Source organism: Tachypleus tridentatus, chromosome 6, assembly GCF_004210375.1.
Source record: "Tachypleus tridentatus isolate NWPU-2018 chromosome 6, ASM421037v1, whole genome shotgun sequence".
Taxonomy (NCBI): Eukaryota; Metazoa; Arthropoda; class Merostomata; order Xiphosura; family Limulidae; genus Tachypleus; species Tachypleus tridentatus.
The window spans coordinates 27,650,099-27,666,515 of record NC_134830.1 but is presented as its reverse complement, the minus strand read 5'-3'; the positions used below and the strand labels follow the sequence as shown (position 1 = coordinate 27,666,515).

Here is a 16,417-nt window from a genome sequence, read left to right as displayed (position 1 = left end):
TAAGAATAACATCTTTGAATAAGTATGCTAAAAGTACAATGCTAAAATACATATGGAATCATTACTAATGCTTTGTTATCAAACTTATAAATTACTTACTTTTTTCTTGGACTTGAATACACTGCATTTGAAAATATTACTTCCACCCTCTCTTGCAATGTAACTAAAGATTTTCAAGTCTTGGGAGTCATGAGAAACATAAAATATCCTAGAAAATTCATAATAAAATTTTTTAATATACACATGTAGACTTATTAATAATTTATACAATAAAACATATTGCAAAACTCATTAAAATTTTATAAATCTATTTTACTATATAAAACAGAAAATACAGGTGAAACAAAAACCTTTATTGTAATACTCCACAAACGTTTCAAACTTAAAATAACTGTTTGACTGAGTACTCCAAAATTATACATGAATTAATAAACAAACTTGTTCATTATTTTGTAATGGCTAATCCTAAAATTTACTTGGCAAAATACATGAAAATACAATAGTTTATATCAACCATACATTGAAGAAAACATAGGATAGAAACACCTCATCCTCTGGTGAATTTTTAAAAGGTTTCAAAGTTACTTCATTTCTAAGCCTAAAAGCTTATTAATATAGAAGCATTTCCAGTACATTATAAAATAATGTATTTTTTATGACAACAATGGAAACATTCAAAGATTTAAAGTAAGAAAAATATAACACTTTTTTTAGTCAACATTCACTTTTTTGATGAATACATAGTAATCAATATACCATAAAATATCTGCAAAACTCTATAAACTGGGTGTTTATCCTAGATAATGGCTATAAAATTATAAACAACATTTTAACCACTTAAAAACATTGTTTTTTTACAGCTTCTGTAAACCTGCATAATAATGACAATAATTAAAAGGGCATAGGTCACTTTAAGATTGTTTAAATTTTGAAGAAAGTATATCAACATGTTTATTACCCTTTCCTTTCTAATGTGACACAGTAAATAATATGAAGTGATATGTTTATGTCATGTTAATTTAATGTGTGTTTGTGTGTACACATTACAGGTGTGGTGATAATATACTCGTATAATTCTGTGAATCTATGACAAGATTTTCTTGTTACATAATCTGATATGATATGACTCATGTAACTTTATGAAATTTGTTAAGCTTCCAGTAAACATTGCAAGTCTTTTGTACAGAAAAAAATCAAACTTTTTGATAAAGTATTTTTGCTAAATATTAATGACTCAATAAAGGAAGATAAGTATTTATAGTACTACATGTTGTCTTCACATCTTTTATCAAAAATATTACATACAAAGTAACAAACAAGTTAACAATAACAAAATAAAGGTATTAATTTTTATTTTACTTCTCATGTCAACTGCCATTTAGCTGATCAAACTTGAGAATTTGAAAAAGCACCGTAAAGTGTGAAATATTTAAATAAGGCAAAACTTCTGTATCTTGATACCTATTATATTGCTGCATCAGTATCTAAATACACATGGTATCAACTGCTATGGTGAGTTTTGTTTTGTTTTTGAATTTTGCACAAAGCTGCACAAGGGCTATCTATGTTAGCTGTCCCTAATTTAGCAGTGTAAGACTAGAGGGAAGGTAGCTAGTCATTACCACTCATCACCAACTCTTGGGCTACTCTTTTACCAACAAATAGTGGGATTGACCATTACATTATAATGCCCCCATGGCTGAAAAGGAAGCATGTTTGGTGTGACAGGGATTCGAACCCATGATCCTCAAATTACAAGCACCTTAACCACTTGGCCATGCCAGGCCCCTACTATGGTGAGATATGCACCCCTAATATATATACAGGGTGTCCCAAAATAACGTTTACACTCTTTGAGTGTGTATAACTAATAAACCGTTTCTTTTGTTTCAGATTTGACTTGTGTCCAAGAATGGCGGATAATCAGCTTACAAACCACAAAATATTCATTCTCAAAACTTTTTGGAAAGTCGAAAACAAAGCTGAAGTGCAAAGATGTTTTACTAGAAAGTTACATATGGATGTGCCAGCATTTCATACATCATCGCCAAGTTTGATGAACAATGTGCTTTAATACCAGATGTGATGGTATTTGATGTGTGTACTTCCATTTCTTCCCATTATGAGATGTGTCTGGAGCAGAACAGATTTCAGTTTGAACACCTAAAGTGAAGCAAGCAAATTGTGACATTTACAATTTCAACCAAGGAGAGTTTTCCTTGGGAAGAATTTTATTTGTTATTTTTTCTCTTGATTTCAGTATCAAATCTTTCAATAAATCCTTTGGCTATCATATGTATCTTGTTTCATTGTTAAAATCAATAAACAAGGCAAGTTATAATGATCCAAAGAGTGTAAACATTATTTTGGGACACCCTGTATATATATATATATATATGTGTGTGTGTGTGTGTGTGTGTGTGTATATAATGTTCAATGTTAAAAACTCAATTTCTTCTGTTTTTTTTATCTGAAGAGATTCATACTCATATTCATACTCATTAAATTTCCAGAACAAATTTAAAGTTAAGAATGAATGAACACAAAATAACTGTTAAAAACAATATTATTACTATGTCACCTTCAGCAGAACATATTAATGAAACTAAATGCACACTTCAATGGGAAAAACTATAATTTTAGCACAACCTGGAAATTTATTAGCATGAATATATGTCAATTTTTTGATATAATTAAATGTTAAAAAAAGTAAATTTAAATTACTGAATATGAATAACAGACCTCATGAAAACATTAGTTTACAACATGAACTTTTTTAACATGTAATTTGATGATCTGGTAGTTGTATAAATTATTATTTTTTTGCAAAATGTTACACTCCTGAGGATGATGCAGTGATATATATATAATATCCAGACTGTTTTCTAGTCTTGTTGGGTTTTTACTGATTTTTATCCAGTACAGTAGGTTATTTGTATTTTATTATAATCTTGATACAGGTACACCACCAATTTTTGAGCACATGTTTATCTGGCACCTTCTTTAATCCAGACAAAATTATGAGAGTGCACTTGAAATTCCCATGACTGCCAGACTAGTTCACTGGGCAACCACAGATAGCACTGCATGTGGTGCATGCTCTTTTGGGATGTGCTACTTACTGACTTTACATGATTTAATGTATTGAAGGAGAAAGTTGTTGTTCATGAGTTATTGAGTATATAAAAAGTTTTACAGGAACTGTTGCCATGTATATAGCAAATAAGCTTCACAAAGAAAGTCTGCTTGAACAGATGAATGTTGACAAAGAAACACCTGTTGTTCATCACTATACTGATTATGAAATTATGGATATTATTCTGAATCCTGATAAAAAAAATGAAAGCAATGAAGACAGCAGTGATGGAGATAAAATAGATGTAGCTGAAAGACAAGTTATTATGGACAAGTTAACTGAGTTGACAGATGAATTAATCAATGGACTAGAGCAACAGAACATGATCTAATGACTCATTTGCTCTTTGAAAAATTACACAGGGAAAGATCAAAGCACATAAAATGACTTTGCTTGGATGAAATGTTTAAAAACATAGGCAAGAAAAATGTCAGAGCAGTGGTCCTACACCTGATAATTCTGTGGCTTCAAGTACCCCCTACAACATTACAAATCCATGATGAAACAAGGTAATCCTGAATGCCCTGAACTTCCAGACCTTTGTGATTAGCTCTACAATTCCAGTTAAATTCTAAAATTTACCACTTTGGAAGCAGTATTACTGCAACATTCTTTGTAAGTACAGTAACTAATAAACCTGTTATCGTTTATACTGTACTAATATACCTGTATCGTTTATACTGTACTAATGTATTTAATTGACATATAATTTACATGTAATATTTATTTAAGTTTCCATCAGTTCCAAGTGCTTTAGGAGATATGGGAGGGGTATAATCAGTGAGACAGAGGAGTATAGTTGTATTATTATTATGTTATTATCTCACCTCTGTTGGTTTGGCAAGGATATGGAACCAAGGGTGTTGAAAAATCAGAGGATTGCCTGTACTGGAAATGGTCTCATTTTTTAGAATTGTGTACAAACTAATAATTGTTTAAAAAAAAGTTTTTAAAATAAAGTGTTTGACTAAGCACTTTAAACCAGGCTACAGACTGGTTTTTCTCTCTGACAAGGGCTAAAGCTTGTCTTCAGAACACACACTATGAAACTTTAAAAGCACACCACTCTTCATACTTCTGTAAATACACAGTCTATTTCCTTTGTAGTAAAGTATATCTTAAGTTCTTGTGCATACATACAATAAAAGAGAGTCAACCAAATTTCCACATCTGATATTCTTCACTATTTCAATGTCTTTTCGATCAACTAAAATGTACACAAACAGAGCTTCTATTAATGTATATACAAGTATGTTTTTCTACGACTCCCAAAATTTTTTCATACACATGTACTGCATATAATATTTTCTTCCTAGAAATATAGTGAATATAAAGAGCTATTTATTTATAATTTGTAAAACAAAATCAAACTATGCCTAAAAAATTTCACCACCAACAATTTCTGGATTCAATGTTTACAAAGAATTTGAAGCTACATGCAATTAAAATTTTCATTTTGTCTCTAAAATTAGTTTCATTATTAACTAATGGTATTCAAAGAATCAATCTCATTTCCAATTCAAGGAACTTTGCACTCCATAAACTCATTCTTAATGACTTTTGACCAAATTTCTGTCAAAAACCAGTGGTCTTCAAGAGCCTGTCAACAGAAACTGCTTTATTACTTATGCTAAATATATTTAGTTATCAACACATTCTATTTCTATCATTAAAAGAATCAACAAATTTCATTTGTTTTCTCTTCCTGCTGTCTGCTATTAATTCAAAATACTTTATTAACCCTTTTGTGACAGGTGAAGGGCAAAAAGCTGTCATTATGTTGACTTGCATTCAAAATTTTATTGAACAAATATGTTATGAATTTATGTCTAAGTTTGGTATCAAATTGTAAATTAATATTTCAAACTTCAATATTATATACGAGTTAATTTCTACATTTAAAAGTAAATATTAAAAGAATGTAGCATAATATCAATTTTATGAGTCATGCAGCATGTTGAATGCAGCACTGGTTAAAATTAGGTTTATGAAGTTAGAATACAGTGTATAGTTTCATATGAATTAAGAACTCAAATTACCAATATTGACAAGCTAGAATATAAAATAAGAATTTCATATCTTTTTATCTTGCTGAGATGTGGCTTATGTACTGAATCAAACATGGTGGTCTTGTTCACCTCTTAAATATTTTTAAAAATGGTTCCTTATTTACACTTCATCAATTTATGAGATGCAAATAATCAAATGACAGCTTAGAATGTTCTATTGGTTTTCTCAGCAATTTTAATCTGTTAAAAGCCTACCACATTTTTTTCCAAGGAAGCAGGTTGTGTCTTTAGTCAACTCAAAGTTTCATATCCTTTTTGTCAACATAAATCCAACTTAGTTTCTAAGCTCAATAAATTATAGTGGAACTCTATGGTAACAATATAGTAATTTATGATTTTTTGGTTATTCAACTATACATAAAAAATACTTTACTTCATATTGTCCACATGCAAAATTTTAAAAGGCTTAGCAACCTAAGTCAAACAGCAACAGAGTTCAAAGGTCATAGCTAAAAGAGATAATTATTTGCTTTACTTCTTTATTTATTCTTCAATATTTTAAGAAAAATAGATTTGATAGCTTATTTCTAAACAGTAATAATATATATACAAAATGTATACTAATTGAAATATGATAATATATTACAAGTCCACTAAAACACAGCCAAGATAGGATCACTTTGTATAAAGGTCAGTTTTATGCTATTGAAAACAGTAATATGAAAGCACATTAGCTACATCAATGCAAGTTATGTAATGTTGGCCAGAACCAACTAGAATGTCAATATAATAAAAAATAATAACTATACACATATATTTAACATTATGAGACTTAACCTACTTAAACTAAGTATCTGTATATTTGTGTTATCATCTGTAGTCATTGTTGCACAAAGAAAAGCATAATATATACTTCCTAATTCTTTGTTTCTTTATGATGGTTACGAGGTCTGTCAATTGGGAGATTCCATATAGTTAGGAGAGGGAAAATAACAGAAAATATAAAATCTTACTGAAAACAAAACTTTGAAATGTATTTAGAGTATTAAGAAATTACACAAAACATTTGAGATTTATGAGAGAAAGAATATATATTTTTTAAACATAACATAAAACCACTTTGCACATGGACTAGTCACAAAACAGACTTGATATTTTCACAAACAAATCTTCAGCAGAAATACTTTAATAAACAATATGATTTTTCATGTACAAAAATACTTGCAATCTTTACTGAAAGCCTATCAATATTGTGAAGATACACATACTGCAATAAAAGTTACAACATATAAACATTTAATTAATATGTGCAAATGTGTATATGAACTTGTGTACACTATACCAAGCTCACTGCGAAACAGTCAATACTCTATGAAATACATAAAATGCATTAGTGTTTAGAAAAAACATATAAAACTTTGGTTAAATAATTCAATAAACATTCATACTTTATATCTCTCATCTAATGCACAACATTCAGTTTTGTGAATGAATGAAAAAAAATTTTATCTTAATTTTAAAAAAATAAAAAATGAGATTTTTAAAGTCCTAATATATCATCACTCACAATGCTATCTGCAATGCGAGTCCCAGCATATCATCACTCACAATGCTATCTGCAATGCGAGTCCCAGCATATAATCACTCACAATGCTACCTCCAATGCGAGTCCCAGCGTATCATCACTCACAATGCTACCTCCAATGCGAGTCCCAGCGTATCATCACTCACAATGCTACCTCCAATGCGAGTCCCAGCATATCATCACTCACAATGCTACCTCCAATGCGAGTCCCAGCATATCATCACTCACAATGCTACCTCCAATGCGAGTCCCAGCATATCATCACTCACAATGCTACCTCCAATGCGAGTCCTAACACATCACTCACAATGCTACCTCCAATGCGAGTCCTAACACATCACTCACAATGCTACCTCCAATGCGAGTCCTAACACATCACTCACAATGCTACCTCCAATGCGAGTCCTAACACATCACTCACAATGCTACCTCCAATGCGGTCCTAACACATCACTCACAATGCTACCTCCAATGCGGTCCTAACACATCACTCACAATGCTACCTCCAATGCGAAGTCCTAACATATCACTCACAATGCTACCTCCAATGCTAGTCCTAACATATCACTCACAATGCTACCTCCAATGCTAGTCCTAACATATCACTCACAATGCTACCTCCTATGCGAGTCCTAACATATCACTCACAATGCTACCTCCTATGCGAGTCCTAACATATCATCACTCACAATGCTACCTCCTATGCGAGTCCTAACATATCATCACTCACAATGCTACCTCCTATGCGAGTCCTAACATATCATCACTCACAATGCTACCTCCTATGCGAGTCCTAACATATCATCACTCACAATGCTACCTCCTATGCGGTCCTAACATATCATCACTCACAATGCTACCTCCTATGTGAGTCCTAACATATCATCACTCACAATGCTACCTCCTATGCGAGTCCTAACATATCATCACTCACAATGCTACCTCCTATGCGAGTCCTAACATATCATCACTCACAATGCTACCTCCTATGCGAAGTCCTAACATATCACTCACAATGCCTACCTCCTGCGAAGTCCTAACATATCACTCACAATGCTACCTCCTGTGCGAGTCCTAACATATCACTCACAATGCTACCTCCTATGCGAGTCCTAACATATCATCATTCACAATGCTACCTCCTATGCGAGTCCTAACATATCATCATTCACAATGCTATCTCCAATGCAAATCCTAACATATCATCACTCACAATGCTATCTTCTATGTGGTAGATATCAATGTTACTTTACATGCTGCAACATGCTGGGACCTAAAAGCTGTATCTCTCAACACTTAACCCAAGGACCCCAAATTTTATGGTTCTCAAACTCCGAAGCTCTGACCAATTCACATCAATAAAAATAAATAAACAAACTTACCTGTATATAGGATGATGCATTAATAAAAATCTGTTGTCATTTAATACCCAATGATTTTTCTAGGAGAAATAAAACAACAGTATATCAGGTTCATTTCATTACAACAAAAACATACTACAGTTGTGTAAAATGAGTATATAAATATTTATTGTAACATTCAAAATTGAGATTTGTTTAAGCATTGTTTTTAAATGTTAAAAAACAACCCATTGTTTTAAATACTGAAATAACTTTCTAAGTATATAGAAGTTTACTGAAATACATACCCCTATATGGTGATATGTCACAGTTGAAGTTTACACATGAAGCTCACACTTTGACAATGATATGCCATTCTCTTAAGGTTAACATTAAGAAATAATGCACATTCTTTCCCATAATAAAGTCAACTGTTATGGTTGATATTCACATAAGGTACACAGAATACACCATATATGTTGGAACTGATAATGAAATACAGCTTTTATCCACTAAAGAAATTTGTTTCAAATTTCATACAAAGATACACAAGATTATCTGTGTTAGCTGTCCTTTATTTAGCAATGAAAAACTACAGAAAAGGCAGTTAATCATCACTACCTACCACAAACTCTTGGGCTATTCTTTTACCACCGAACAGTTGAACTGACCATCAGATTATAATGCCCCCATGGCTGAAAGAACAAGAATGTTTGGTGGAACAGGAATTCAAACCCACAACCCTCAAATGGTGAGTTGATCACCCTAACCACCTAGCCATGCTGGGCTCAGCTTCTTACAGTTAATATAACATTTAGACAATACATAAATACTCTATGGCACTACAGACTGTAAAAGTTAAGACTATAGCTCTCCATCAATAACAGAGTGGCACATCCTCCATGTGCAGTAACCAGGGGTTAAATTCTCAATAAAATATAAATACTCAACTGGGGAAAGTGGATCTGTTTTTGAAAAACAAATGAAATCTACATGTAAACATAAACAATAACAATAAATCCTGGTAATGGTACCACCTTTAAAAATAAGGTTTCGGTACTTAGTACTGGGAGTAATCCTTATGAGCACTAGCATTTGAAAACAGGCTTATTCTTGATGAGGCAAACTAAATACAATGTAAGTGGAAAGAAAGGGTGGGAGATGGTGGAGAGAGGTGGGTATCCATCTGAAGTACATTCCCAAGTATGGAAACTGCTAATTTCAGAAATGCTACTCACCTATCTTTATATCACAATAGCAAGAATCCCATATTAAAAGAGGTAGAAAAACCATGCACATATACATTACAAAGATGAGCCCCTTTCTGAAAACATCAACAGAAAGAGAAGGCCCACAGTGAGTAACATCCATCAGTGAAGCAGCTCTAGGTGTTAAACTGTATTCGTCTCAAGCAAGGAATACTCTTCATCCAACAGAGGTGGCAGAGCAGAAGAAATTGACATAAGAATCTTATGCTAAGTGTTAATGTGTCACTAAGGTTGGCAGATAGCTCAACCATTCATTGTCGTACAGACAGACAACTAAATATGAATGTGTAATGTGGCTGGGGTTATGAATCTGACCTTTTCATATTGTAAAAAACACTTATGTAAGATATTTAACATATAAATAAGATAAAGGAAATAACATTCCATACCAGTGTACCAAGGTGAACTCAAAATCCATCCAGTTGGACTTAACCATAAGAAAAGGCTTGGTTTGGAACAGTGTATGCTGACCTTTGCTACACTATTAGGTCCTACTCCTCAAATAAAGGATATATTCACTCAGTCTTATAATAATAATAATATTAAACTGGCTGATGAGGAACTCTTATACTGACTTCCTCAGTGGCTTGGGACTGGGTAAGCAAGAGTTCTCCAATACACTACTAGAAAATAAAAGGGGGAGTGAAGGAAAACATTGAAGAGATATATGGATCATTGACATCAAGCATAATCATCTGAAATTAGGTCCCACACTGAGATAGTGCAATGGGTTACCACAACTAAAGAGAGCAGTCACAAGCAAGATGTAAGGATGAACACACTACAAATGTTTGTCTCACCATACCGTGTGAGACAACATAAGCTACTTGGTAGGTTCCTCTGTAACCATAATATAAATATATAGTTTGAATAAGGTGGTTGTGTGACCTATAAAAGATTAAAACAAACAATTCACCATTAGAAGCACTTCAAATATGGAGAATTGCAAGTAAATGGAGATGAAAACAAGAACTGGAAAACCCATACATGCTTTACACTAATTTGACTAATGTGTCTGGAGCAACCCCAAACCTCATCTGCAGGATCTCATACAGAAGGCATTGCTAACTTGTAGTCTAAGATTGGATATCACAGGAGTAGGAGCAAGGAATGGAGAAGAGGTGAAAGGCAGTAATGATAAAATGCACACAGTGGGAACAAATCCACTGAATATTATCATGGAAGAAGAAACTGTTCAGTGGCAAAGGTCTAGACTTATATATGATAGATAATCAACTGCCAAAACCTGAACTTTTGAGAAATAACAGATCAACAACTGAATGTGGTGATTGTGGGTTCAAATGAGAAAGTTTAAAGTCCAGATAAATAGAGGTCTTAGCAACAAGTGCCCCTTGTTGGAGAAAGGAAAGAACTCCAAGGGAGGTTTATAAATGGATAATCATAAGAAAACCAAACAGACGAGCCAAAACTGATGAAAAATCTGGGAAATAGCTGCCAGTTCAAGGACATGACAGAGAAAATCCACCCCTGAAAACTAGACACAAGATGCTAGAAGTTGTTCAGGAGTCCAGAATTACACTTCTTTAAGACAGAAAAAGTTGAATTTGTAGAACTGGCTGCAGTCAATCACAAAGTGCTACACTCACCAGGATATGAAAACCTATATAGGTAAGCTGAAGGAACCCATTTACTGACTTCTGAGCCATGGAAGGCTCCAAGCAGATACAACTCTGGATAAGGTAGGGAAAAGAGGGATTTCCATGATCGTGCAGGATTGAATGAGCCATCCGAGCCTCAAGAGATGAGAAAAAGATGGTTTATCTCTGGAGATAGCTGTATTGATAGACCATAAACCAATGAAGTGAACATGTATGGAGACAATTAAAAGTAATAAGGAACACAAAAGAAAAGAATCCTAAAAAACCTCTTGCAGGAAATGAAGAATGTACGAGAACCATTACGTCAAAAACTCCATGTCACTAAGATTTAAAAAAAAAAACTGACTAACCTTGTCCCACATTTAGTTAGAGAGATACTCAAATGAATGGAATATAGGGTGGGGCTCAGATGGAAATGAGGAGCTGGACCAGCCATCCCAAATAAGTCAAGTGGTGTGGTCTGGACATGGCAGTCTTAGAATGTAGCCTTCTGCAATGGATACACTGCTGAAGAGTATGGTCATAGACATGGCAACATGGACTACAGACATGTTGAGACTTTAAAATTATTTTAATACATCTTACTTAACATCTGTTAAAACACTGATTCTCAGATTTTAGGCTTGATTAAAAGATCCTCAGTTTTCAGTTAAACCTCAATTTAAATATTATTATAATACTTCTGGATAAAAGGGCTTGATGGAAAGATATTTTCAACAAAACTTTAAAATTCTAATTTATAAAAATATAGATTAACTTCTCAGTGTACAGCTCAATGCAGAACCACATCTTAACCATTCAGACTAATGGCCAGGTGATCAACATGATCGCCAATGACCATCAATTACACTGATTAGTGTCAGATAAAATACCTGAACTCAGGATTAAATCCTTTGTCACAAAAGTAATTGATTGCACGTGGAGCATCATCACCCTCCTACTGGTGGATGACTAAAGTCTAATGACAATTACATCATTGGCTGGTGCAATACATGTTGACCCATACAGGGATGGGAATTGTGTTCAAATATTGCAACATGCTCACAAATTGATAAATATGTTCACACAAAGTAATGTAGTTTTCTTCACAAAGATGAAAACTCAATACCTATTTTTACAGCTTCATTCTATATGAATTCTAAATTGGATACTAGAAAACTCAGCATTTATGTATACTTGCACTGTACTTCCTACAATCATTGTAAAACGAATGCACTTTGTTCCAGATCTTTTCACAATTGAATTATCACAAGACAAATATAATTGATTTAATGCTGATAGTATAGACAACAATGTGAAAGTCCAAAGTCAACTGAAGATCAAATAAGTAGTGTTTGAAGTAATCCATTATTTAAAAGTTAAATTTCTAAGAAGTAAAGAAAGATCACCAACCTATCTATAACTTTAATCATCCTGGGCTCTTACTGTGTTTTTTAATCAATCAGTTTAATTAAAGGCTAATCTTCTAAAACACAAAATCTATGGCATAATGGTTTTGGTAAACATTGGCTGTCATGTTACACAGTACACTCTTACGGATTGTCAGTGATGACTTTATTTGATAAATGCATTAAAAAGAGACAAAGTACATAATATAAATAAGCCAGGAACACAACCTCATTATTATCACATATTAACTACCCACAACAAATATATAGCTTTTCAGTCCACTCTACACACTACTGGAAAGATATGGACATTTATGTTCATCAACACTGTTATATTGGTATTGTTATATTCAGACTACTGTACTAACCTTTTTTCCTTTTTTAAGGCTAACTTTTATTCCTTCTACAGAAATGTTTATATTGACTTTTCTCTTCTTCATACCTTTGACCTTGAATTCATACTGCAAGAAAAAAAAAACACTCTATAAAACTCTCCCATTATCCAAGAATAAAATAGTTCTAGCCAGAATATATAATAGAGATTAGTAGACCTCCACCTATTCAACTTAACAATTAATCCAGGATCCTTCTGTATACTATTTTTCAAACTTGCTTACTACGATAAATGATTGCTTCTGAAAATGTTAATCATTGAAAATAATCCACAAAAAAGTAAAACATTCTGCAGGCTTTATTATTACATTTTTATACCAATCATATTGTTTACCAATTAGATATTTTATAAAATGTTTAGAAACATCCAAATTTTGTGGTCACTCAATTAAGAAATGCTTAGGTTATTTGAGTAATGTACCTTACATATACTTTTTAACAATACTATTACAGTACTAAAGTATGTATGATGTTTGTAAAACCTTTTCTTATGCTTTATTTATATATATATGTATAAATTTTGAATAGGTTTAACTTTAACAAATATTCACTAAATATTGTTGGTTTCTGTTTAGAAAAAAAATATTAACTTGAAAGAACTTAAATAATTTTTTTTAAATATCTTACATAAACATGTTAAATAATGATGTAGAAAATCTGTCTAACAAAAGATGATGCTTTAATATCGAGACTAAAAAGTAATATAAAAAACTATTAAAACCAAAAGAGAGAATTAACCACATGGCTACTTATGAAGTAGGTTACAACACTTCTTGTAATACTATATGGCTTAGCAGATTCATGAATGAAAGGAAATTGAAGTAATGGCAATTACTTTATCAAAACATTCCCCTTACACCTTCAACAAACACAGAAAGCTATCAACCATAGAAACTCATACATCACACAAGTAAGAAATCTGTAATTTAACATATAAAGAATAAATTGAAGTGAAAATAATAAAGTAAAAAAAAACTCCTGCACTCTGTAAGTTTATAATTGCACTCATAAAACATTCGATATTTTGTGGCAATTACATCAATTGAGCAAGCATTACTGCAAAATGAAAATGTTGTTTTCTGGAAACATTTAACTACAAAAAAAACACCAGTAAAAGAAAATAACACAACAAAACAGTATGTAGGTATAACAGTGAGAGAAAAGGGGTAGGCTACATGCATATTTCTGTAACCCAGCACCAGACAAACCCTACACCTGAAAACTTCTAATAATTTACACATTTCATGAAATTCATTCAGAAAAAGGAAGAAAACATTGATTTCTTGTAAAAATTGAAAAACACAGTAATCACTGATAAATGTATATGCCATACCAAAAATATTTAATTTAGGTGGTATTAAACTTCTAACAAAGAAAAACCAAAGATGTGAGTGCCATATCTCCTTACCCTAATACGCCTCATGACAGCCACTATCTCCAACCTATTACTAGGTCGTGGAACATCCAGGGTACCTATATACTTTAAAAATATATTCACAGTCAACTTCATGCAATATTTTGCTATTACATAAGCAATAACTTTTCAGAAATATACACATTCATTGTGTGTGTGTGTGTGTGTGTGTGTGTGTGTGTGTGTGTGTGTGTGTGTGTGTAACTGAAATTCTTTCTACCAGTTTGTAGGACATCGAATGACAAACTCTAATACTCATTAAGACTTTTTCCAGACTCTGATCTAAGTTTGATCTGTGTGCAGTTCTCTTTACAAATGTTAATTAACTATAACAAAGCTTGAGTAATATATCTTGTTCTGCAGACACTAATCAATGTAACTGTACTCATTACATAAGTAAAAATTAAAGAATTGTCTATATTACAGAAATATATCTTCTAAAGTGATTTCAGTTCATTCTAACAAACTTTCCCTTGATAATGCTGTTAAATAAACACAGTAATGCTGTATTTTCAAATTAAAACTGATATTTTCTTTAACAGAGCAAAATTTTATAAGTGCATTTTCATTAAATTCTTTAATTCTATTTCTTCAAGTGTAAATAGTGATATATAAAAATAAATTGATAACAGCTTAACTACTTTACAATGTTGCTATTTTGTGTTAGCCTTCACTAGATCGTTATAAATGGTAGTAGAAATACTTCAAATAAAAATCATAATAAACGTAGTATAATTATTTTATCATTAAATCTCTAAAAATGATAAAGCTGATGTTTTAAAATCAAGACTAAAATAAAAAAATATTAGAACCAAAAGATATTATTTTCCTACATGGAAAAAATATATTCCCCAAAGATACTTACCTCTAATACAAAAGGCCCAGCATGGCCAGGTGGGTTAAGGCATTCAACTAGTAATCTGAGAGTCGTGGGTTTGAATACCCGTCACATCAAACATGCTCGCCCTTTCAGCTGTGGGGGGCTTTATTATGTTACGGTTAATCCCACTATTTGTTGGTAAAAGAGTAGCCCAAGAGTTGGCAGTAGGTGACAATGACTAGCTGCCTTCACTCTACTTTTACACTGCTAAATTATTGAGAGCTAGTGCAGATAGCCCTTGTGTAGCTTTGTGCAAAATTCAAAAAAACAAACATATTTATTGCATTATAATTTTATTGTTCAGTGCCACCCTCTATAAGAGCAAGTGCTTTTGCTCACCACGAGCATTGAAATTCCCACCTGCCTCATGTTTCTATGTGGCTTAGCTGCACTATAGCATGCAAAATAAGCATATGACAACCATTCACCAATAGGAGCATGATACACACTTTTGTTACAGTTGGCTCCCTCTGTACTGAAGAACCCAATCTTCACTTTGGCAGAAAAAAAAAGCACCTGAAGTGTAAGTGGAGGCATCTATCTACCAGAAATATATTTTCAGTGTAGCAAAATGTTAACTCTCTATACATTATCTTACATCTGTTCATAATAACTAGAATCCCATCTAGAATTTATCTCGATGAGCACTCTTTGGAAAGCATCTGAAAAATGCCCATTGAATATGATTTTGCTTATTCAAGGAGCACACTCATGGGAAACTGCACCATACCTGAACCTGGTATATTCTTCACCCTCAATGAATGCTCACATCTCTAAATGGGCAGCAAAAATGAACATACAAAAATTAGCCATATATACTCTTGGTAAAACATGGATAGGGCACATCAAACTACAACCAAAAAGTCAATTACAGCCCAACACCAGTGGAACTAGAAATGGATCATTTCCTCCACAGTAGGAAAAGATTCCTCACCCATCTTTATTCAGACTGTAAATGTGAGGTAAATTCCATTCTAAAACCAGAGTATTTGGGAGTAGGTAGCTAGTGTAACCATAGTGTACAATGGCTAACTCCAGTCCAAAACCATGCAGCATTGAGAATATATCATCCAGTCCACAGTAAAAGGAGGGTCCCAATCCACTCACATGTGAGGACTTGTATTGGCTGGTCCAGCTTCAACCAATACCCATCACCTGGAACTGACATCCAGGCAGCATTAGGAAGAAGGATTCCTAGCCATAGGGATGAACTGCATATGATGGGAAAATCCAATCCAAAACTGTACAGCATAATAAATTGTGGGTCCACAGTAGGATTTCAATTATCAACATTGGTGGAATACTATTGCCCTACTCTTAACTGATTGGGGATAAGCATGCTCAGGGAGAAGCCTCCATGGTCCTCCACACTAGTTGTTAAGAGT

General features: G+C 32.9%; 1 protein-coding gene across 2 annotated transcripts in view; it reads right to left on the bottom strand.

The window, feature by feature from the left end:
* Positions 1-16,417, bottom strand: part of LOC143252137 (carboxyl-terminal PDZ ligand of neuronal nitric oxide synthase protein-like) — a 46,901-nt gene that overhangs the window by 12,470 nt on the left and 18,014 nt on the right. The window contains exons 3-6 of one of the 2 annotated variants that reach the window (XM_076503818.1): positions 14,147-14,218; positions 12,714-12,806; positions 8,113-8,171; positions 100-208 (exon numbers count right to left, since the gene is read on the bottom strand). In XM_076503818.1, the coding sequence (XP_076359933.1) occupies positions 100-208; positions 8,113-8,171; positions 12,714-12,806; positions 14,147-14,218 (333 nt within the window). Of the gene's footprint in view, positions 1-99; positions 209-8,112; positions 8,174-12,713; positions 12,807-14,146; positions 14,219-16,417 lie in introns of those variants that run through there. The other variant, XM_076503819.1, reaches the window with a different exon arrangement.